Source organism: Lagenorhynchus albirostris, chromosome 1 (assembly GCF_949774975.1).
Source record: "Lagenorhynchus albirostris chromosome 1, mLagAlb1.1, whole genome shotgun sequence".
NCBI classification, from domain to species: Eukaryota; Metazoa; Chordata; class Mammalia; order Artiodactyla; family Delphinidae; genus Lagenorhynchus; species Lagenorhynchus albirostris.
Genome location: NC_083095.1, coordinates 180,146,543 through 180,169,777, shown reverse-complemented (window position 1 = coordinate 180,169,777; position 23,235 = coordinate 180,146,543). Strand labels below are relative to the sequence as shown.

At 44.3% G+C, this 23,235-nt stretch overlaps 1 protein-coding gene across 2 annotated transcripts; it reads right to left on the bottom strand.

The window, feature by feature from the left end:
- MSRB2 (methionine sulfoxide reductase B2) lies at positions 1-21,318 on the bottom strand. 2 transcript variants are annotated; one of them, XM_060161655.1, is made up of 5 exons: positions 21,152-21,318; positions 11,410-11,510; positions 6,880-6,956; positions 1,644-1,791; positions 1-759 (listed from the first exon to the last, which is right to left on the bottom strand). In XM_060161655.1, exons 1-5 carry the CDS (start codon positions 21,267-21,269, stop codon positions 655-657), a joined length of 549 nt encoding a protein of 182 aa, XP_060017638.1. In that variant the 5' UTR covers positions 21,270-21,318; the 3' UTR covers positions 1-654. The 2 variants fall into 2 exon arrangements, with proteins under 2 accessions (XP_060017638.1, XP_060017628.1); XM_060161645.1 differs by lacking the exon at positions 21,152-21,318 and adding an exon at positions 16,400-17,509.
- Between the last annotated feature and the right edge of the window lie 1,917 nt (positions 21,319-23,235).

The following is a 23,235-nucleotide window of genomic DNA, read 5'->3' as shown; positions in this document are numbered from 1 at the left end:
CAGATTTTAGTAAATATTTTATTTGAACTAAATTAAAGTTTAATTTTGTAGCCACTTGTATTCATCATCACTGAAATCTAGCAAACTCCCATCGAAACTTAAGTTGCCCGTAGAGAAGCTGGAACTGGAAAGTTCAAGACAGTCTAAAGTTTTGAAAAAAATACCGTGCGTCCCGTGGATCCCCCAAAGCACAGCTCATCCACAACCCTCCTCCTCGTTGCTTCCTTCCATGCTGGGACTGTGAATTAGTCTAACCCCATATTTTCTTTCCTCTTTTCACTTGATCTCTCACCTATATATGTCCATGAAGAACTTAACTGCAATGGAACGTTCAGGGTGGTTTTGTAGGAATTCTTTGGTTTGTCCATCAGCCTCCAAATGTCCCCAAAGAGTCATGCCCTCTGGTCCAAGCAAAGCCCACCGAAGTCGATTTAATGGAAATGGTTGCCCCTCTGTCATTTTGTGAAATTCCAATCAAAGCCAGAGCCAGGGTTGGCTGACTCCAGGTAGTAAGTTAGAGAAGGTGTGACTTGCTTGGTGATAGCAGCAAACTTAGCCTGGTTTAGTAGGTAATAAAACTAGCTACTCACATAAATTATGAAAATTGAGTTTGGAAATGAGGGAGTGGCGAGGGAAGGGGACTCTTGGAGGTAGTCAGTGCTTGCTTGGTTTGAACTTGAGTGCCACACTGTTGATGCAAAACCTCTGACCAGTAGGCCCAGGTCCATCAGGAAACACATGGCCAAGGTGAGCTTCGCACTGCAAGGAGAGAAGCCTCTGTCATTCCTCAACTGGGACAAGGCTTTTTATGTAAAACCAGACACATGAATCCCACATGGCTGCCCCACTCGAGTTTTTGACACTGGTGTGGGGAAAGAGTCGATTATACCAGAATTTGATTAAGAAATGAAAGGATGCAGAGCACAGTAGTGGTGAATATCTCTCTCCTTTATCAGTGAGAATGTGAGCAAGTGATTTAACTTTGGCCTTGATTTACTCATCTATAAAATGGGGATGATAATTATACCTACGTAATAGAGATGTTGTGATGATTCATTGATACGAAACATTTAAAGCACTAACAGTTCCTGGGTGAGTACTCGGTAATCTTGTAGCCAGTGTATTATTATTGTTTTTTATTGAAGACAAGACTAAGCTACATTTATCTGCTTACAAAACCAGAACATTTGAGCACCCAAGGATATCAAAGTGAATATGCTGTCTGGATTTAAGCCACTGTCTCCTACCAAGCTCACAGGAGAAATAACGCGCTGGTGTCACCTGCAGCGCTGCTCCGCCAGTTGCTGACACGCTGCAGAGTGAGAGGGGGCATAGGGACGCCAGCTATGCTTGGCCTTCCTGCTGATTGTCTCTGTGCAACAGAATGTAAAGGGCCAGCTCTCTCTTTCAGATCCTTGCTCTGCTCCCATCTCTGCAAGGCTTGAACCAGGAAAGGCTCCTTCTAGGGTCTGCAGTGCCCAGAGTGATGGGAGATAGGGACCAGCAGCACGGGAGAAACCCAAGGTGCTTCCGTGACAAAAGTGCTCCCGGCCATAACACCAGATATGCAAGGACAAGCGAGCTCTCTGTGGCATTTGGGGCGGCATTGGGGAAAGCCAATCAGAGAAAACAAAGACACCCACCTGCTTGCAGATGACCTCTGTGCGAGCTGGTCCCAACGAGGTGTCCACACGTCGCAGGATCCCTGTGTTACTCTCATCAGAGCCAGACGTCCCGTGAGCCTCAGAAAACGAAGGCCATCCAGTGCCCGAGCAGTACTTTTTCTCAGAGCTGTGTTAGACATTATGACATTACAGCTGTGAAGGCTGCTATTACCATACAAAGAGCATTTTATGCCCCGAATCATTTTTCTTCCAAGCACGATTCGATTCCCTTCTCCTCTGCCAGACCCCAAGGCCAGTTCTGTGAACCACTGGTTCCACAGGAATCTGCCCACTGCATCTCCACTATTAAGGACGCCGTCTCATCAGGTCAAAGATTTCTTGTTCCTTTGATGTCGAAGGCATCCCTCTCAAGGACTAAAAACATGAGGAGCTTTGTGAACTGCTGCACGTTAGGAAACAGATCAAATCCCTGTGTTCTAAACGTAGGAAAGGGGGAAATCGGAATGAAATAATAGTGGTCACAGGAGGGCATTGTGAGTTTAGTGTATCAGAGAAGCGTGAGAACTGATGAAACAGCCGTCTTCAGCCACCGGAACTTCGGGTTATCGAAATTCAAAGCCTGACTGCCTTCAGGGGTTCAGGAGCTGCCTCTGTCACTTCTTAGCCGGTGAAATTGGACAGGCTGCTTATTCTCTCCAAGCCTCAGTTTTCTCATCTGAAACATGCGGATAATCGTATCTATGTTATAGAGATGCTCTGAGGGTTTAAGGAGCTGTGCTGTGGGGCAAGTGGTGATAGATAAGCCTGGGCACCCAGAGTCATCACCGCAGTGCAGTGACCTTCCCGGGGAAGCGCCACAGGGACGAATGATGCTGGGGGCGGGTGATGGTGGTGGCAGAGGAGCCGGCAAGAGGAGGAGGGCAACAGGCAAATCTACTCATCAGAGACTCACTCTAAGTGCTTTGAAAGACGACTCCTTAAATCACACTAGGAAAACATTTTAAAGGGCAGGGAAATGGCTCTCTCTATCTGAGGAGGAGAGACAAGAAATGAATTGTAAATTCTTCAAAAAAACCCTCAAAACACCAAAAACTGAGTAAAGAGGGGGGAAAAGTGGCAAATAATCAAATCCCTAGACTAGGAGCACAGAAGGAAGCTCAGTTTAGAGCACGAACCCCAGCAGAAAGAGTCTAGTGCAAGACAGAGACTCAAACGTTCTGGTCTTGGGACCCCTCTGTACTACAAAATTACTGAGGATCTCTGAGAACTTTTGTTTACATGAGTTTTGTCTATCGATACTTAACAAATTAGAAATTGTAAGTGAGAATTAAAAAAAATATATGCATTAAATTATTTTTAAAAATAATAAATTCATTACATGCTAACATAACCTATTTTTACAACAATAATTCTATTTTCGAAACTGAAACAAACATTTAGTGGGAAGAGTTGCACTGTTTTATAACTTTGTAAATCTCTTTAATGTCTAGCTTAAAAAAAATGACAATTGACTATATGTGCTCGTGCATTCAGTCTGCTGCAGTGCTGTTTCGACTGAAGTGTAGGAAGAGGATGTGGTCTCGCGGATACGCAGTTGCAAAAGGGAGCACCTAGAAGAGCCCTGAAGAGATCCCAGGAACTCAGGTATAGCTCTGAGGTTGACTTCTGAGAGACTCGGGTGTGAAGCCAGGCTCTGTCTGTTATGTCCATGCAACCTTGGCAAGTTATTTAATCTTGTAAAGCCTGTGTCCTGATCTTCAGAATCATAATGGCATTGTTATTTCATGGGGTTACTGAGAGGATTAACTGAGATGCTTTCTACTTTACTGTTTTTAGCATAGTGTCAGACACGTGGTACTTAAGTCAGTAGCTATTATTTTTTAAATACCATTATTAGTAGTAGTAACAGGTATCCATGAAATTTGAGCAGCTGTGGGTCCAATGAGAAGTGTCTGCACATTCAGATTGGGTTCTCTGCAACCCTTTTTGTTTTCCAAGGGTTCAAAAATATTCATCCGAGCTACTTTGGTCCAGGGAAAAACACTTTAAGTATCTTTTAATCATAGCTTTTCCACACTGAACATTATATATAAACTAGTGATCATTAAAGGAATTTTGATGGAGAATTATGAATATAATACTTCTTTTAATGAATGAATCTAAGACTAATAAAAAGTCATTTAAAACATTTGATGGGAAACAATAAAAGTTTTATTGATGCAATTAACAGAATCGGGAGATTTTACCAGGTAATATGAGAGGCCCATCATGTATCATTTAAGAGTGAAAACTTAAATATTAAGGTGAATTAGAAATTCCAACATACATATTTAAATGATTAGCAGATTGTAAGGCCCTGCCTTGAGAAGCTAAAACCATTCTGGACCATCTTTAGTCATGTACTCTTAGAGGTGCTTCTTTTGTTTAGTTTTGTTATATGTTTATTTGCTTTGTTTTTATCTTAGTTTCTGGAAATTCCACAGCCCCCCAAACAGCAGCAGAGGCACTTGGTGATAACTGACAACCCTCCTGGTAGGAGAATTTCCATTCCTTTGAAGGAATGGGAGATCACAAAAGGTTAACAATGTTACTAAGTTCCTATTAACACCTAGGATGTCAGGATATTCTGTAAAAAGGGAACTAACATCAGGCTCTCAGTTTCCTTCTATTCTGAGATTTATGACCATGAAACATGTGATCTCACAGTAGATTTTAATAAACACTTTCAGAATCAGTGTTGGGGGGGGCAGGGGGAGGAGAACGGAGGGGAATAGAGGAAGCAGGGGAGGGGCAAAGTCACAAAATTCCAAGGTTAAGGAAGCAACAGCCTGGAGTCCCCAGGGGAGTGATAAAATCCCTAGAGCGCTCTTGACTTGGAAACCCTGGACTAAATGTCTCTGAGTTATCTCCCCCAGAATGTGCACTATACTGGTTTGGCCTGAAGGGAAGTGTGCAGGCAGCAAGGAGCCCAGCAGCCAGGAGACAGTGATCCCTCATCCACTTGATTCCTTAACTGTTTAGTTTTGGTTGACTTTTCACCTGGTTTTGACTCTGTACAAGCATTTGAAGGAATGTTTCTTTCTTTTCTACTCCTGCTGTCTATTACTGAGGCTGGAGACTGGGGACAGAGAGAGAGGGAAAATGAGAGGTCAAACAAGAATCCCTACAGCTATCCACCCTCCTGAATGGGAAGCGCTGTCAGGAATATAGTCTTCATTTATAGATTCTCATTAATTAGAAAAAATTCTCAAGAGTTCCTCATTATCAGAGACACATTCATGTATATGGCCCTAAGAAGGATCTGTCTCTAAGAATGTCTCATTGCTAACATGTATCCAGTGCTTGGCATGTGTGAGGCATTGCTCTGGTGCTTTCACATGTATTAACTCATAACTCAGTTAATCCTCCCAACAACTTTATGAATTCAGTACTACTAGCATGCTCATGTTACAGGTGGGGAAACTGAGGCACAGAGAGGTTAAGAAACTTGCCTGAGGTCACACAGCAGTGAAGCCAGGATGTACATCTACAGACTTAACCACTGTACTACACTGTCTCTCCTATAAATAAATGCATCTTTAAGAAGAGTACGTTCTGGAACATAAAAGATTCTTATGAATATATTCTTATTTTTCTCAGTCTCAGCTGCAGCAGCAGCAGCAGTGGGAGGAAAAAAATGGAACAAACTCAAAAGTCCTTAAAGAAATGAAAATGGAGGGCTTCCCTGGTGGCGCAGTGGTTGAGAGTCCGCCTGCCGATGCAGGGGACGCGGGTTCGTGCCCCGGTCTGGGAAGATCCCACATGCCGCGGAGCGGCTGGGCCCGTGAGCCATGGCTGCTGAGTCTGTGCGTCCGGAGCCTGTGAAGTTGAATGAATGAAGTTGAAAACAAAGACTCAGATGTAGGAAGGAACATGCTCTTGAAAGATGACCTCACATCTTTTGCCTTCACAGTCAAAAGATGGAAACAGAACATCTGGCTGTTTACTACATAGTCACAAGGCCGTGCTTTATACTTTTACAACACGGTTCTTTGGCTAAAAGCAGAGTGGCCATCTCAAGGTCCCACTTCTCCCTTTTAATAGAACCAAAGGTCAAAGAATAACTAATGGTTCAGAAATATGCATCCATTTTACTGTTCCTAGCTTCCCCCAGGCCATCTCAGCCTGACTGCCATCTTTCTTTTTTTTTTAAAGATTTATTTTATTATTTATTTATTTATTTATTTGCCGTGCCGCAAGGCTTGTGGGATCTTAGCTCCCCGACCAGGGATTGAACCCGGGCCCTTGGCAGTGAGAGCAAGGAGTCCTAACCACTGGACTGCCAGGGAATTCCCCTGACTGCCATCTCTATCTCCTCACCAGCCACCGACAGAGTGAATGAATCCGGACAAAGGTCTGCCCTTCCGTAAGTGTGAAGGAAAATCGATCCTAATTGTTCCTCATCCTTGCAGGCGGGGTCTGGCTTTCCAAATTCAGCCCACATTAGCAGCCTAGGAAAGCCCAGGTCTGCTCAAAGCCCAAGGCACATAATGAAGCACTGCCTAATGGAAGATTCACAGAGCTGGCTTGATTTATATTTTAGTCTAAACCAATTTAGGGTTGATGCAAAAGAAAGGAAAACATCTTTGAAGTTCTGAAAAACAGGACTTCAAAGATGTGTTCCTTTCTTCTTCATCGAATCTACTTTTTTTAGACTGTTTCCTGCATGTCTAAACAAAAAAGCCTTTGTTGAGAGATTTCAGATCCTGATCGACTTAAAAGAGGCTTTGAAATCAAGGGACAATTAAATTTACTTTTAGCTACATAGAAGAGAGCATGGTATTCACTACCGTCAAGCACTGTGGGGAATCTATCCTCATAAAATTCTACATTTCCTAAATTAAATTATAAACCCATTTCTCCCTGGGAGAGATACAGTTTTAATCACATGGCCAAGCAAATACCATTATGGTTTAGATTTATTTAAATACTTTCCCAGGAAAAAAACTCTAATAGCTTTATCGTAAGGTGCCCACCAAGTTTGTTTTGTTTTTAGCTCTTTCTTGGGGATACAGAAAGAAAGAATATAGGCTAAGAAGTTAATGCTCTAAACACTAGAAATAATCAAGATAGGCAAGAATCTTAAATGAACAGCCCTCCTTATAGCAACCAGGCCAAATGAGAAGGGCAATTAAAAACATCATGGCCCCAGAAGGCAGAGCTGTATGAATTTAGAGGCTTACTCTCCTTCGGTACCTTTTGATCTTTATCTCACCTGAAAAGCGGGCTGTCACAGCACACACAGTGATACATTCCTGATTCCTTGTTGTTCAGGTAGATCCCACTGAAAGGCTGAAAGTAAATGAGATACATCACCTTCAGGTTTCTCATAACGCCAGCAGGACACAATACAGCAAATCCAAATCCAAGATTAAGTCTCCCAATAAAGGAATTTTTGTACTAATCTTACAAAGTGCAAATATCACTGGAGAGAAAATTACAACACGCCCAGTGAAGAAGCCTACAGGCTTGTTTACGACCGGGCTTTATTGTGCCAAATATTCAAATTATGACATTAATAATGCTTTGTATTTACATAGCATGTTTCACCCAAGAACATCAAAGCCTGTGAAAAAGCAAGAGAACCGCACCTCTGGATTGTGTAAGATCTTGGTCACCATTTCAAAAGAGTTATTAATACAACAGGAATCTAGTCCACTGTCTAAAACACTTTGAAATCTCCAATTAAAGACAGGATATAGGTATATAAAAAGCAAAGCTCAGTGAGATTAGCTTGTGCCTTTAATATGCTTCACGTGGTGTTTAGGACACTGCATACTTAATAAATGCTAAATAATGAGCTAGATTCTCCCAGGGCCTAAGTTACTACTTAGATGAAATTACCACGTTAATTGTGGCTTAGGAGTTTGCAGGTTCCGAGAGGAACACAAGGAGACTTGAGGCAATGAATGAGCCAAGACTAATTTTTTTTAATGTTATTTTGTAAACTGATCTCATTGTTTGAAAAAAAAAAAAAAAGACTATTTTTGCCCAGTTCCTTTCGTCATCTCCTGTCAAAGGAATGTTAAAAAAAAGAAACTCTTGGGCTTCCGTGGTGGCGCAGTGGTTGAGAGTCCGCCTGCCGATGCAGGGGACAGGGGTTCGTGCCCTGGTCCGGGAAGATTCCCACATGCCGCAGAGCGGCTGGGCCCGTGAGCCATGGCCGCTGAGCCCGCGCGTCCGGAGCCTGTGCTCCGTAATGGGAGAGGCCACAACAGTGAGAGGCCCACGTACCGCAAAAGAAAAAAAAAAAAAGAAACTCTTGAACAAGCCTAGTGTGAAAATCTACAAGCAGTGGCTAGTGGCAGGCACTGTCCCATTTTATGGAGAGAAGCTGAGGCACAGGGTGGGTCACTGAGTCCCAGCGCTGACTCAGGAAACGAGCAGCCCCCTTGGTCCTCTCGAGACGTCCTACCTCGACAAGTCCACAGGTCAAACATTCACACTCCTCGTGGTAGGATTAACAGCACATTTTCAGGCAGCTGCATAATGGACAATTTCAAATTAACCTACTGAGCCCACCATCTCAGCACACTTGGATGTTTTCCCTCTTTAAAAACCCTGAACTTGGCTGCAGACATCCGAACGGTGGTGAGCTGGTCTTTTTCTGGCCCGTCCCCTCGAAGGCCTGTACCCAACGCTGGCATGAATGGGCATCTGGAATGAAAAGGAAGTTTCGCATCCCCCCCACCTGGGCTGATGAGGCACACATGCCAAAGGGCTACCCAGACCTGAAGGTGATCTAGAGAAGCCTACTCATGCGATCGGGACAGCCTGATAATATTCAAAATATAATTCTGTCATTGCAGGGACAGTTGGGCAGAGGAAGTGACAGGGAACTGATAGCACAGTAAGTTAAAGAAAAAAAATCAAACATAAAAGAATCCTTAGCTGATGTATTTTATGAAATGACATCTCTCCTCCGCCTCCTTACCTGATTTCCTCTGTCTGCCCTCTCACCCTTCCTCCCCAGTTTTATACAAGGCCTATCACTTATTTAGGGCTTCTCGCTTGTTCATTCCAGTATTTACTTGAAAACCTAGTATGTATCCAGTGCTGGACTGGGTACTAAGGCTGCAGAGATGGAAAAACAAAATGAAACCAAACCAACCCACAGTTCCTGCACTTGGAATCTGCTACCAAATTGGGAAGAGACACGTGAGCTGGCAGCTGTCACACCACATGACAGGAGCTCTGATGGAGAGGTTAGTAGGGAGTGAGGATAGCACTAGGCCCTTTACTACTAGGGGAGTTTTCACCAAGGCTTTCTGCACCAGGTAACGTCTGAGATGTCTGAGATCAGGGTTTTCTTTTTCTTTAATCTTCTATCATCATTATTTTTCATTGCATGGCTGATTGGTGTTTATTACAGGAAATGCCAAGACACTAAACTGAGTTCGGAAGGATGAGTAAGAGTTAATCAGATGAAGAAATGGAAGAGTATTTCAGACAGACAAGCAGCCTGGGCTGGGCCCACGTGACAGAACAGGGCAAGGTGGAGAAGGGAGAAGAGGTTGCTGCAAAGGTGGGGAGGGCCAGATCATAGTGGCTCTGTCAGACCACGCTAAAGAGTTTTCGTGCCATCCCACTGAAAATGGAAAGCCGTTGGAAACTTTTAAAGTGGGTGTGCACACGATCAGAGCTGTTTTTTAGCAACAGAAGGAGTACTTGACATGCACATGAAGAATGGATTGGAATTGGGGCAGGAAGACACTGGAGGCAAAGGACAGTCAAACGGCCACCAGTTCAAGCCTAGATTTAACTGTGGCAGGAGCAGTGGAAATAAAAAGACTAGAATAGATTCAAGAATTATTTAGAAGAGAGAACTGAAATGCGTGACTGTCAGAGTCAGAGACGTAATGACTTTCAAGATACACCTTCCCCTGGGTTTTCAAACCATTTACTTTCAAGATACACTTTCAAGATACACCTTCCCCTGGGTTTTCAAACCATGCAAAGTCTGTAAACCCCTTCGTCGTACCTAGCAGAGTGCTAGCAAATTACTGCTGTCCAATAAAAAGCATGTGCAACTGAATTTTAATTTTGAGTCACCAAATAGAAAGCTGAGGTGTTTTACTTCTCTTTCCTTACCCTCATGGAGCTAACTAAGGCTTATAGTTCTGCAGCGTTCTAAAAAGTTAACTGTGGAAATGGATCAACTGAAAGGGATTTATAACATTACTTAAAATAACAGATGATGCTCATTTTGTCAAACGGCCAAATGCACAGAGTATATTATACCATTCGTTTGAAAATCCCACATATTTATTCTCCTAAACATCTGGCAGCTCATCTCCAGGCTGCCGTCTCCAGCTCCACACCCTGCGTGGCTCTGTCCCTCAGAATAGGGCCGGCTTACAATGCTATGGGAATGCACACAACTGCACAGGGACTCACGTGTGGCTCCCCTGTGCTATCTGCACTATGGCTAATGTAGTCTCTTTCCCAGTGAAGCCTTTATTAAAATCCCACCCACAGGAAGTTTTCAAAAATACCAGTATTTCACCAGAATCTATTGGGATCTGCTGGCCTGTCTAACGGCTTTAGCATCGGTGGCGAAGTTGAGGGTGAGACCACGGTTACACGGTCATAGCACATGGACGGACAGCTTACCTGAATTTTGCAGGGACTGCTAAATTCAAAGATATAAATATTCTACAGCTTTTGAAACCGCTGCACTGTGGTCCACTCCGTGGGGTCTGCTTCACCAATGAAAATATCTAATAACCTGGTTCAATAACTATATTCCAGTGGTCATATTTGGGACTAAGACAGACTACTTGTTGGGAAATGCAGCACAGTAAACACGGTACCTACTATAATGAGGAACCACTGAGGGCTGTTCTCTCAGGAAATGAAAGAAAGCTGAGATTACTGAAGGCGGCTTCAATAATGTGTCCTTCTCATGGCCTGCAGTCATGTGACAGTCACCACGGTTTATTTTTTGAGCGCCTGTTATCTGCAGGCACCACGCTATGTGCTGGGGTATATACCAAGGATGGCAAGTGCTAAGAAGAGAAAGTACTGGTAAAAGCAAACCCATCGGGGCTGAGGAAAGGCTTCCCTGTGGCAGTGAGAGTGGGGCTGAGAGCTGAAAGGTACGTGTGAATGGGTCCGGGTGTTGGTGGTGGGGGAGGACACAGGGTGTAAAGGCCCGAATGGAGGGGAAGCCCAGGGTCTGAGAGCTGAAAGAGGATAGTGTGGCCGGAGTGCAGCGACCAGGGGGAAATGTGGCCAGATCTGAGGACAGGGGGTGGAGGTAGGGGCCAGAGCCTTTAGGGCCACATTAGCCACTTTTCAACTTTTCTCTTTACTTTGAAAGCAGTGGGAAGCCACTGAAGAATTTCGAGCAGGGGTGATGTGGTCAGATCTGTTTCCAAAAGAGAATGGCAGCTGTGAGGAGGGCAGCTGTGAGGAGAGCAGCTGGAGGCAAATGCACGCAAGCCAGGGCTGCGGGGAGCCTGGACCAGCCTGCAGGTGAGAGCAGCGGAGGGAAGCCGAGGATGGGAAGGTTCTTTAGGAGGCAGAATGGGTGGGCGAGGCGACGACGGAGGGCAGTGTGTCCAGAGGAAGGATTCTGGTTTGCACAACTGGATAGATATTCATGGCCGAAGAAGGAGAGCAATGAAAGGCACCAGATTTGCAGAGCAGATGATGAGTTAGGTTTTGTAGCAAGATAGATTCCAACCTGTCCTGCCCTGCCCCCAACACATCTACTCAGAAACTGTCAGTCCGTGTAGCTTACCGGTTCCGTCCCTTTTTCTCTCGTGACATGGAACTGCTCTGGACTCAGCTTCTTCTGCCACTCACTCTTGGAGAGAACTGGCTTCCACTTTGTAAGGGACCCTGTGTCGTTAAATAGGGATTAAAAAAAATTAAAACAGCAAGGCCCAGAATGCTGAGGTTGACTTCCTTGGATTTGTCTAAGAAAATTTAGTTATTTACCCAAAGAATTAGAGTCATGCCTTTACTACAAATATTTATATTTTTAATTGTTTTTCGTATTTCATTGCATTGTTCGGGATCTCAAAATAACTACTGTATAAGAATTTATTTACTTTAATAGCAATGGTCGACAAATTGCAAATTATAAGATGGGTGCTACTGACTTTCAAATGATGTCTGTGATCAAGTTAAGGACTTTTATATTTTCTATATTATTAAAATATATTTTGCTTGGAAAAAAACCAGTAAGGCACAATGACCTTTTCCCTAGCCTCTCTACTAAAGTGCACCATCTCCCAGCAAAACACGCCATCCCTTCCCCTCATCCCTTCCCCTCATCCCTTCCACCCCTTCGTTCTTCACAGAGACCAGAAATCTCAGGTACAAAATACTGTAATTGACTCATTAGTTTAATAAGAAATGAGTAATAAGTAGAGAGCCAGTTTTCCAGTCCTGCTGGGGCACAGAAGATAAGAGGCACCTGAAATACGAAATAAGTTAGAATAAATTCTCCTTGGGTTACTAAGGGTAGAAATTCATCTTTCTTCTATTACTACGTTCAAAGGAGTGTTTCCTGTCAGGATACAGCTGGGAGTAGCTGAGTGATTGGAGAGAAAACATCGTGGAGCCAGTGGGTTATTAAACCCCTCCTCCTTGCTGGTTTATAAAGATATCTCTGATTTTGTTTGTCAAGGGAGGTCTTATTAAAAATTCTTTTGTGTGGAAAAAATAAGAGACTCCTATAGCACATACTCCTGAACGGGAAACTGAGACCTACCATAATCTATTATCATGCTTCATGGTTTTTTTCCACTTTTGTCTTCCTTTCTTCTGCTCCCTTCAGCTTCTTTTTTACAACTTTTTTTTCCAGTGAGTGTAAACATAATAACTTTAGCCAAAGAGAAGTAGGAAGCCTAATGTATATTATAATAAATAAACGTTTTAATCATCCAAACGTTTTAATCATCCAACGTTAAGAATATGAGAGGACCTTATCATCTGCTTACACCTCAACTTACAAAGGAGAAAATAAGGCCCAAAGGGTTAGTAACTTGACCACAGCACTGAAGATGGAATGTTAACTACCTGTGATGTCACCACCCACATAACAAACATGTCAGAAAATCGTAGCTGAATTTCATTTTTGGTTACAAAAAAGAAAGTCGTAAATAATCTTTCAGCAAGAGAAGACTTGTATCTTCATCACGAGTTCGTAACACTGCACAATATGGTATTTTCAGTATTATATATTATTGACTGCTATGGTTGTCTACATTTTATTTAAGGGTTTTTATCTGTTAAATATATTAGAAGGTGTCCTTTCTTAAATACTTTTTATAAGGCCATGGGGATTTCTTTTTTCCAATGGAAATATACCTCTGAAATACTCCTATGGAAATATTGCTCAGTTACACACAAATTTTTCAGGAACTCAGCTCCTGGGGAGCAAAGCAAAATGTATTCATGTGATCATTATTACTGCTTAGTGACTTTCAGAGTTATTATGCAGAATGCCAAGTAACAAAGGGAGAAGGAATGATGAAATTTTTAAAATCACCATTTTTGCAATCACTAAAATAATAGACGGATTCAAGCAAGAATCATCAGGGAATTCTAAAACCCTTGGGTGAAAAGACTGTTGAAGAATGGAATAGTTACACATTTTCAAAATATGATCCCTCAAATTATCAATTTTACAAGTAAGAAAATGTACCTTTACAATGGAAAAGTCTAGAAATCACCACCTCAACCAAGTAAGCAAGGTTAGCATCACTGACAGTGGGGCCAGCTGACATCATGTGCCTCTGGGTGGGACGCGCTGCACTGAGTCTGCTCTCAGAGAGCTCACCAGGACTTCTTAGGGACACCCAGGAACACTTCATCCTCATCCCATCTACTTCTCCATAGAAGTGACACTAGACATTCTCTCTTGCTGGTATAGTCTACTCCCTCAGCTTGCATGACACCAAATCCTCCCGTCTCTCCAGTTCCTCCCTCTCAGCAACCTTTCTCAGCTCCCCTTCCTCTAGCCATCCTTGAATACTGGTGTTCTGTAGAGGAGTCTGTCTGTCTTAGGCTTTCTTCTATCATTCCTCCACACCCCCTCCCCCACCCTGGGAGATTTTATCCTTAAAGTACCATCTACATGATGAGACTCCCAACCTGTTTTTTCCCTCCATCCTAGATCTCTCTGCTGAGTACTGGATCCATACACAATCCACACCTGGATATCTCCACTAAGCCCATCCCAAACAAAAGAATTTCATGTATCTCCTCCACCCCAACCCACATCTGGTCCTCCTCTCATGTGCTCCAGCTCATCAACTCCATGTTGCAAACCAGAAAGCCAGGCCACCATCCATGACTCTTCCCTTGCCCTTGCGCCAAGCCTGTTGGTTCTACTTCCTAAATAACTCTAGGATCTGCTCATTCTCACCCCTCTGCAACTGCCTTGGATCAGGCCACCATTACCTCCAGCACAGAATATTACAGATTTTTTTCTAATTTGTATGCTCTCCCCTATTCCAACCACTTCTTTTTCCTCACTGCCCAAAACTGTTCAACGTGACATAATACCCTCAAGATAAATTCCAAACTCCTTGATGTGACTTCCAAGGCTCTTCATGTTTGGCCCTGCTTACCACTTCCAACTTCTCCCTTCTACTATGCTCCAGGCCCTCTCAACTGTGGTCCTCTGAGTTCCCCCAGAAGACATCATAGTTTGTTTAGCTTTTTACTTGTTGTTAAGATGGAGTGAAGACTTCTAAGATCCTTACGTGCCAGGACAGAAACCGAAGTCTCCAATCTCTGGTCTCAGTTTACATGTTATTTTCTCCAAGAAATATTCCCTGACCCCCTAAGTCTGGGTTGCAAGCTCCTCCTCTGGGTTCTCACGGCCCTCAGTGCTTCCATGATAGACACGACAATCGCAGGTTAATTTGTCTGGATGTCTCATTCAACTAGAAGCTGAAAGTCTGAAAAAACTGTGTCTTTGTTCAGTGTACCCCTATTTATCAGTGCCTTGGCATTTGATATTCATTTCTTCATTCATTTGGTCATATTTATAGAGCACCTACTATATGCCAGACACTATTCTAGATGCTGGGGATACAGACGTAAAGAAAACAGACAAGAGTCACTGCCCTTATGGAGTTGAGGTAAAGTAACTAAGAATGTAAAACTTTAGATGATTTTTTCAAAAATCACAAAGGATATTAGAGAGTGTGAGGATGCTTGTGTACGTATTTATGTGTGCGCATGCACACACACAATTTAAAATAATGAGGGAAGGCCTTATTAAGAAGGCGACATTTCAGCAAAGAGTTGAAAGAAATGAACAAACACACAACATGAATACCTAGAAGAAGCGCACTGCAGGCAAGAGAAGCACCAGGCTGGGTGTGGCTGGCGCATCTGATGAACAGCAAGGAGGCCAGAGCAACGGAGGTGGAGTCAGCAGGGAAGGTTAGTAGAAGTGGCAGCAGACAGATGATGGGGGCCAGATCATTTAGGGCCCTGAAGGCTATTGTAAGGACACTGGCTTATGTTCTGAGTGAGTCTGGAAGTCATTGGAAGGTTAGCTGAGGCATGACATGATCTACCATATTTTAAAAGGATCAGTGGTAGATATACTAAAAAAATATTTGAAGCAGGGTGAAGTCTGAAGCAGGGGAACCATTACAGAGGCTACTTTAATCTGGCTGAGAGGTGGAAACCTGGATCAGGGTGGCAGCAGGAGAGTGGCTAAGTAGCGAGACGCTGGACACAGTCTGATGGTAGAGCCGGGGGATCTGCTGATGGGTCAGATGTGGAGGTAAGAGAAAGCAAAGGGCCAAGGGTCATACTCCACAGCTTCTGGGCTCTGAAAGATGGGGGAAGACTACAGAAGGAGTAGGTTTGGGAACTTGGTTTTGAATTTGTTAACTTTAAAAATGCCAATCAGATATTCAAGTGGAGATGTCAACTAGGCAGTTGGCTATATGGATTTAGAGTTCCAAGAGAGGTCTAGGATGAAAATATAACTTTGTGACTCCTCAGCCTTTAGATGTTATTTATCTTGGACTGGAAGATCCCCAAGTCAGTGAGTGTAGACAGAACAGAGAGAGAGGCCTGAGGGCTGGACTCTGAGGCTCTCCGCAATATACACGTTGAAGAAATGGGGACAAGCAGAGAGGTGGGAAGGAAACCACAAGAATGCAGTGTCCTAGTGAAACGGAGCAGGACCCTATGGTGCTTGCCCCCCATGTCCTCAGGCTGCCTTTTGTCTGTGGAAAAACTTTAGCCAAAGAATAAGTTTAATCAGAGAAGTGAGAAAATGCAGAAACAAAGGAAAACAGTCCAACAAGACCAAATAATAATAGGTTAGTCATTAAGCAAAGTCAAGGACTTTTAGTTCCTCCTCAAGGGCTATAGGTAATATTCTGAGCCATACCCTGTGAGTTGTCTTACAGATACTGAAACCCCGCAAGGTGGAAGAAGTTACATGATGACCAGGCTATAGCCACGACATAAGCAGTCACAATTCTGAGAGCTGGCCTTAAAGAAATGGAACAAATTGACCCTGGAACTGAACATTAACTGCACTTAAAACAATCAAGATGACGCTGATCAGACCACCGATGATCAACGTCAAGATGACTGTCAGAGCTGACTGCGCCCGCTCCCAGCATGTATAAAAGCTCTTGCCCACTGATTGTCAGTGGGGGGAGTCGGCCTTTGGACAGGCCTCTGCCCCCTCCCCCGCCAGGCTGCCGGCCTCTGAAATAAAGCAAACTTTCCTTCCCACCAACCTGGCCTCTTTATTGGCTTTAGAGCGGCGAGCCCAACCCTATTTTCGGTTACAGTTTCTGGCTCCCAACCTAGGGCTGCTGCACTCTCGCGATATCTGCTCCCGGGGTTTTCCCCTGCTGAGCCGCCATGATGACGCGCCGGGATGGCTGTGAGGAGCCGCTGCTCGAGGCTCGCTGGCCCTCGAAGGGGGTTTGGGGGGACGCTCCTAGCAGCTGCCGAAACCGTGTGTTTGGGGGTTCCTCCCTGTTTCTCCCCTGCTCGGCACTGGCTGTCAGCGTACGATTTTCCTTGGTGGAACGGAAACATGCTGGACAAACTGACGAGCTCCATGACCGAGTAAGTCCACGGGTGTGCAGCCGGGCAAACTTCTCTTTTGAGCACGAAGTGCTATCTGCGTATTTTGCCAATTGGTTCTGACGTGTCTGACATTGAGGGCTGTTTGTGAGCACTGAGTGTGTCATTTGGGCATTTTGCCAGTTGGTTCTGACGTGTGTCTACTGTCGAGGACCCTTTGTGTTGGGGAAGTGTTTGGGACTCCACATGGGTCACTGTCTTAGAGGATTGTGACAGTTGTGTCTTCTGGTATGTCAGTGTGTATTTCATTTGTGTGATTGGTATCTTTGCTGTCTTTTGTAAAATGGTAAGGTCAGGTTCAATTCATTAGAAAAATTTTAGCTATGAGATTACGACTAAAGAAAAAGGAAGATAATTTTTTTTTGGAAGATAATTTTTTAAACAATATATGACAACAGTATTCTTTATACTTTGGAAAAGAATGGATAAGATGAAACTCTTTTGAAATTCCAAAACCGATTCTTTTTGCATATGCAGTTAGAGAAAGCTGGCTTGATAAAATACTGTTTTCAGAATTCTGACCCTGAGAGAACCAAAATATGCATAGGAGAAAGCTTGATGTTAACTCTTATCATGTCCTTGAAATACAAACACAGCCCACTTTGCCTGAGACTTCAGCCTTGGGTTAAATAGTAAAACTTCAAAGGATGTTTGGGTTTATTAAACACACATCTTGTACCACATTAAAGAGAAATTATGCTATGAGAAAAATGTAAGTTTTTAGAGGTTATGGAGTATGTTCTTAAGTTTGCCAATCAGTAAATGACACACTTTTCCCTAGTTTGTATCACAGCCATTGACAACAGTTCAATTACTTGTTTCTTGGTTTTGTTAAGGCTTTTAAGGGTTAAAAATTGTAATATGTAATTAAAGCTACTAAAAATGATAAGGGAAGCATTTCAGTGTGGAAAGCAAGTAGGATATGTGTTGTCGGCGAGAGAAAGTATAAAGAATGGAGATATATTTGTTGAGGAAAAATGAGGATAATAATTTGTCCTACAGTTGGTTGTTTTTGGATGGGCAAAGAAAAGGGACAAATCATATGGATACAAAAAGTGATAAAAGGTTTGTGAAAAAAGGGAATTTTGAGAAAAGAATTTTGTACATTGAAGGAGTGATTAAGATTAGATTGCGGGGGCTTCCCTGGTGGCGCAGTGGTTGAGAGTCCGCTTGCCGATGCAGGGGACACGGGTTCATGCCCCGGTCCGGGAAGATCCCACATGCTGCGGAGCCGCTAGGTCCGTGAGCCATGGCTGCTGAGCCTGCACGTCCGGAGCCTGTGCTCCGCAACGGGAGAGGCCACAACAGTGAGAGGCCCACGTACCACAAAAAAAAAAAAAAAAAAAAAATTAGATTGCAGGCTTCCCTGGTAGCGTAGTGGTTAAGAATCCATCTGCCAATGCAGGGGACACGGTTCAAGCCCTGGTCCGGGAAGATCCCACATGCCGCGGAGCAGCTAAGCCTGTGCACCACAACTACTGAGCGTGCGCTCTGGAGCCTGTGTGCCACAACTACTGAAGCCTGTGCGCCTAGAGCCCCTGGTCTGCAACAAAAGAAGCCACTGCAATGAGAAGGTCGTGCACCGCAGCAAAGAGTAGCCCCCGCTCTATGAAACTAGAGAAGGCCCATGCACGGCAACAAAGACCCAATGCAGCCAAAAAAAAAAGATTAGATTGGATTTAATTAGGTAAATGAACTTTGTTATTAATAGTAAGCTGGTACAAAACTGGAATTAGGTTTTCTTTCTCCCTGTTAAGAGAACAAAATTTTTCAGGAATATTGAGGTGCTTTTGATAACAGTAAGTTTCTTTCTCAAGCTAACTTCGAGTATTCCAAAGGGCCCCTAGACATCTCAGAAGAAATATTAAAGTAACTAGAATTATTTAGTATGTTAAATTATATGGAAAACATACGATAACTTTCAGATCATACTGCTGAACTGGGTAAGAAATTTGAAGAATTCTAGTGGAAAGCTACTGTTTTGCTTTCAACCACATTTTTTTTTTTTTTTTTTTTTTTTTTTGCGGTATGCGGGCCTCTCACTGTTGTGGCCTCTCCCGTTGCGGAGCACAGGCTCCAGACGGGCAGGTTCAGCGGCCACGGCTCACGGGCCTAGCCGCTCCACGGCATATGGGATCTTCCCAGACCGGGGCACGAACCCATGTCCCCTGCATCAGCAGGCGGACTCTCAACCACTGCGCCACCAGGGAAGCCCAACCAACCACATTTTTGACCCCAGTGCTTGGGATGGAAAAAATTGCCTAGTTATCACAGAGTATAATGACTTATGAGGTGTGTCACTGCTGGCTTTAAGTTTACTGCTAAAAGCACATGTACAATGCTTGTGTGATAATTGGCTATAAGTGATAAAATGTATAGCCTATAAAATGTTTCCCCATCAGCAAACCTCTGTACTTATGTCTCACTAGTCCTCCCCACAACGTGGATAACTAGGCCAATATATAAACAAGGCCCCAAGTCCACAACACAGGGTTGAATGCAGCTGCACTTTCAACCTTTCCATTTTTTATGTAATTATAACTAATGCTTACTGTATGCCTACTAAGCACCAATACTGTGATAAAACATTTTTAGGTTTGTTTTTCATTTATTCTGTAAAACAACCCTACCATTATCACTATCCTTACAGAAGAAAAAAACAGGCTTCAGCGTACCAAGTTCAAGACGTGCCCAAAGACACAGGGTCAGTGATTGACACTGTCGACTCTGAAACCCCCTTAACCACAGAACTATTACCTGCCCATCATTCTCAGTGGTTGCCTACTAGTTGTTGAATTGAACTTTCATGGTTTACTTAAGCATTCCTTAACTGATGGATGTTTGGGTTAGAGCCAGTTTCTAGTTCTTAAGAGTAGTTCTGTTAAAGACATCTGTGCACATATAACTTTGTTCTTCTTTAGAATTATTTCCTTAGAAGGAATTCCCAGGAGGGGGTGTCTGATAAGTTAGCAGTTCCTGTATTGGTGTCTGGCCAAATTTTTTTTTTTTTTTTTTTTGCGGTACGTGGGCCTCTCACTGTTGTGGCCTCTCCCGTTGCGGAGTACAGGCTCCGGACGCGCAGGCTCAGCGGCCATGGCTCACGGGCCCAGCTGCTCCGCGGCATGTGGGATCTTCCCGGACCAGGGCACGAACCCATGTCCCCTGCATCGGCAGGCGGACTCTCAACCACTGTGCCACCAGGGAAGCCCTGGCCAAATTTTAACGTTGCTGAAGAACCTCAGATAACAGGGCAATTCATTAGGCTGTTTTTGACAGCACCAAGTACAAACATGGGACAAATTTCTGCTGAAACCACCACCCTATAAACGGGAATGAGAAGAGCTCCAGCCCACAGCTGTGATGTTTCCATCACCTGTGGTTCTCAGGAAACCAATGCTTGGCACACAGTAGGCACAGAACAAATAATCAGATTGGCTGACTAGAGACACCAAGAGGTTCTGAAGGCCATGGCCCCAAGTCATGTTGGATCAGCTCCCACTGCACACTGCCAGGGCTTTTATTTATTTAACACAGCATTTTGAAAACTTCAAGGGATAAAAAGCATTCCAAGTGACTGGGTACATTTTCAGCACAGATATGTAGCTTTAAATGTCTTCAGTGGACACATAACAAATGGATTCAGAGACTGGATGGCTAGGCATCTGCCCATAAAGCCAATGTACACGAGGCACTAGATTCCCCTGAAATAGGCCTGAAATACAGTGCCAGCTAACGCATGTCTCCACAAGTGATTCCGTACTAAAGGATGAAATGTAAACGTGCCCCAGTCCCACAGAGCAGCCAAAGGCGTTTTGTAGAAAATAGACACACTTTTCCCTAGTTTGTATCACAGCCATTGACTAACGATGGTTATCAGGTTAAAGGAGGTATGGTACTAGTCCACACGTTTCCCTGGGTCCTGGAAACACAGAAATAGAGCAGGTCAGGGAGCAGATCCACAGGCATGCAAAGTCTGAACCGCCTGCTTCTCAGACGCGAAAAGCAGCATACATAACTGGAGAAGGTGGACAGTGTAACAGAGCAGGGGCCACTGCAGCAGAGAGCGCGCGGGGTGGGCTGCTGACCCAACACCTTGAGGCCCGGCTCTAGAGCGTAACATTTTATGCAAAAAAAAAAAAAGTGTGTGCACGTTTGGAGAGAGGATCTGTAGCTTTACACAAATCCTCATAGGGTTCAGGACCCCCCCCCCGCCCCTAATAATATACAACCAGCTGTCGCAGAAGTAAGGAGGTGGGCGGGCAGGGGCGTCCCGAAGGAGCTTTCCGAGAAAGTAAGCGCCAGGTCCAGAACCAGCTGTCGGGCTCCCAAGTCCTGGCAAGTGAAGGGAAACCGAAAGCTGGGAAGTGGCGGCGGGGCCTGCAAGGCCCGCGTCCTACCTGCGTCCTCAGGTCCGGTACTCGCGCCGAGGCCGACCCGGTCCGCTCGGCCCCGGACCGCCCACCCGGGCACTTCTCGGAAGGGAAGGCTCCTAAGCGCGCAGAGGAAGCGCGCCATGACGCTGTACACGATCCTTTGGGGCCCAGGCCGCAGGACCCGCCCACGTCCGCAGGGCCCGCCCACGCCCACAGGACCCGCCCACGCCCGCAGGACCCGCCCACGTCTTCGATGCTCCGCTCCGCCCCGCCTCCTCCCACCTCCCATCCTGTCCGGTCTCCAAGCATCGCACCGCGCTGTGCTCCGTACCCCACTATTGCCCTTTCCGCTTTCCTTCTCCCAACCGCTTCTTGCTCCTGCCCCTACCGTCTCCCCTTGGCCTTCTTTGGCCCTCTCGGCCCATGTACCGCTTACCTCCCTGCGCTGCTCCCCCAAACCTGCCTCTCCCCTTGCAGGCTCTTCCCCTGGTCCCACCCCACAGCACCCATTCCCACTCTACTCCCCACGCGCTCTCCCCCCACCCCACTGATCTGTTTTAGTTTGTTTGCATTTTCTAGAATTGTTTCTAAATGGAACTATAGATTAGTTTGCTTTTTCTTGAGTTGCACATAAGTGGAACCATTTTTTATTTTGTTTGGCTTCTTTCACTCAGAATAACTATTTTGACAGCCCTTCCTGTTCTTGTATGTAACAACTGTTCATTCCTTGTTGGTGCTGAGTACTATTCCATTTATAGATATACAACAATGTGTTTACCTAGTCACCTGTTGATAGACATTATCATTCCCAATTTTTCCTTATTAGAAGTAAACCTGCTGGGAATATTTCTGTGCAAATCTGTGTGTTACCGACCAGAGTTCTTGGACTCCTTAGTCAATAGAAATTGATGAGAGGCCAGACAAGAAATTCAGGCAAGGCTTTATTGGCACTCATACTGCAACATGAGGGAGCGAAAACAAGTAACAGGTTCCCTTGCTCGCTTCCTGAGGCAGGGCGAGCTATTTCCTTACATGGGGTGAGGGTAGGTGGCGGGTCCAGGGGCTGGAGGGGTGGCTTGGGTGGTCTGGCCACCCCTTTGGTGGTGCTGTGCGCAGGATGCCTGTGCAGGACCCTGGTTTTGCTTCCAGCTCCTCAGAAGTGGCAGTTGTATTTTTGGTCTTTTTGTATGTGTTGTTCATAATTTGCCCCAACTCACAGTTAATTTTACTCCCTTATAGTTTCTTTGTATTTTGTTTCTGGAGGAGAAAGTTTGTCCAGGTGCAAGCACTACAGCAAAGGGTCCCAGGTCCCAGCCTGCCTCATTTATATGGACATGTGATTTCTTTCTCTTGGGTAAATAACTGGAAATGGAATGGCTAGGTCATAAGGTTAAGTGTAACTTTTTAAAACTACCAAAATGTTTTCCAAAGTGGTTGTTTCCCCTTCCATTCTGGGGAGGACCACCAGCTTTACAGAATCCACCAATGCTCCTCTCTTGCAGAAACACCCTCACAGATACATCCAAATAACGTTTAACCAGTTATCTGAGTATCTGGTGGCCCAGTCAAGTTGACCTGTAAAATTAACCATCACAGTCCCAAATTGGATAAATAAATAGGAAAACAACAGGGGGAACACTGTAATAACCTACAAACATTTACTATTATGAATTTAAGGAAAATTAATATTATCTATTTGGACAATACTCAAGTCTGACTGGACAGATGGTTAAAGGATATGAGGAGATGGTTTGCACAAGGGAAACTACAAATAGTGTACAATCACTTGGGAAAATATTTAGCTTCCCTAATAATTAAAGAATTGCAAATTAAAAGAGTCCAGTATACTACCTCCTACATGTTAAATTAATAATAGGTTTTTTTTTTTTAAACCGAAGTTAACAGTGCTTTGGAGACTCAAGTATACTCATGCATTGCTTGTAGAAATAGTGGAATAATTTTTCTGGAAAGAAATCTGACAACATGTACCAAGCATCACAGAATTCATTATATCCTTCCATGTGGCAAATCTGCTCCCGGGAGCAAATCCCAGGGAAAGAATTCAATAAAGAGAAACACTCGATTTTTGCAAAGATGTTTATGCTTTT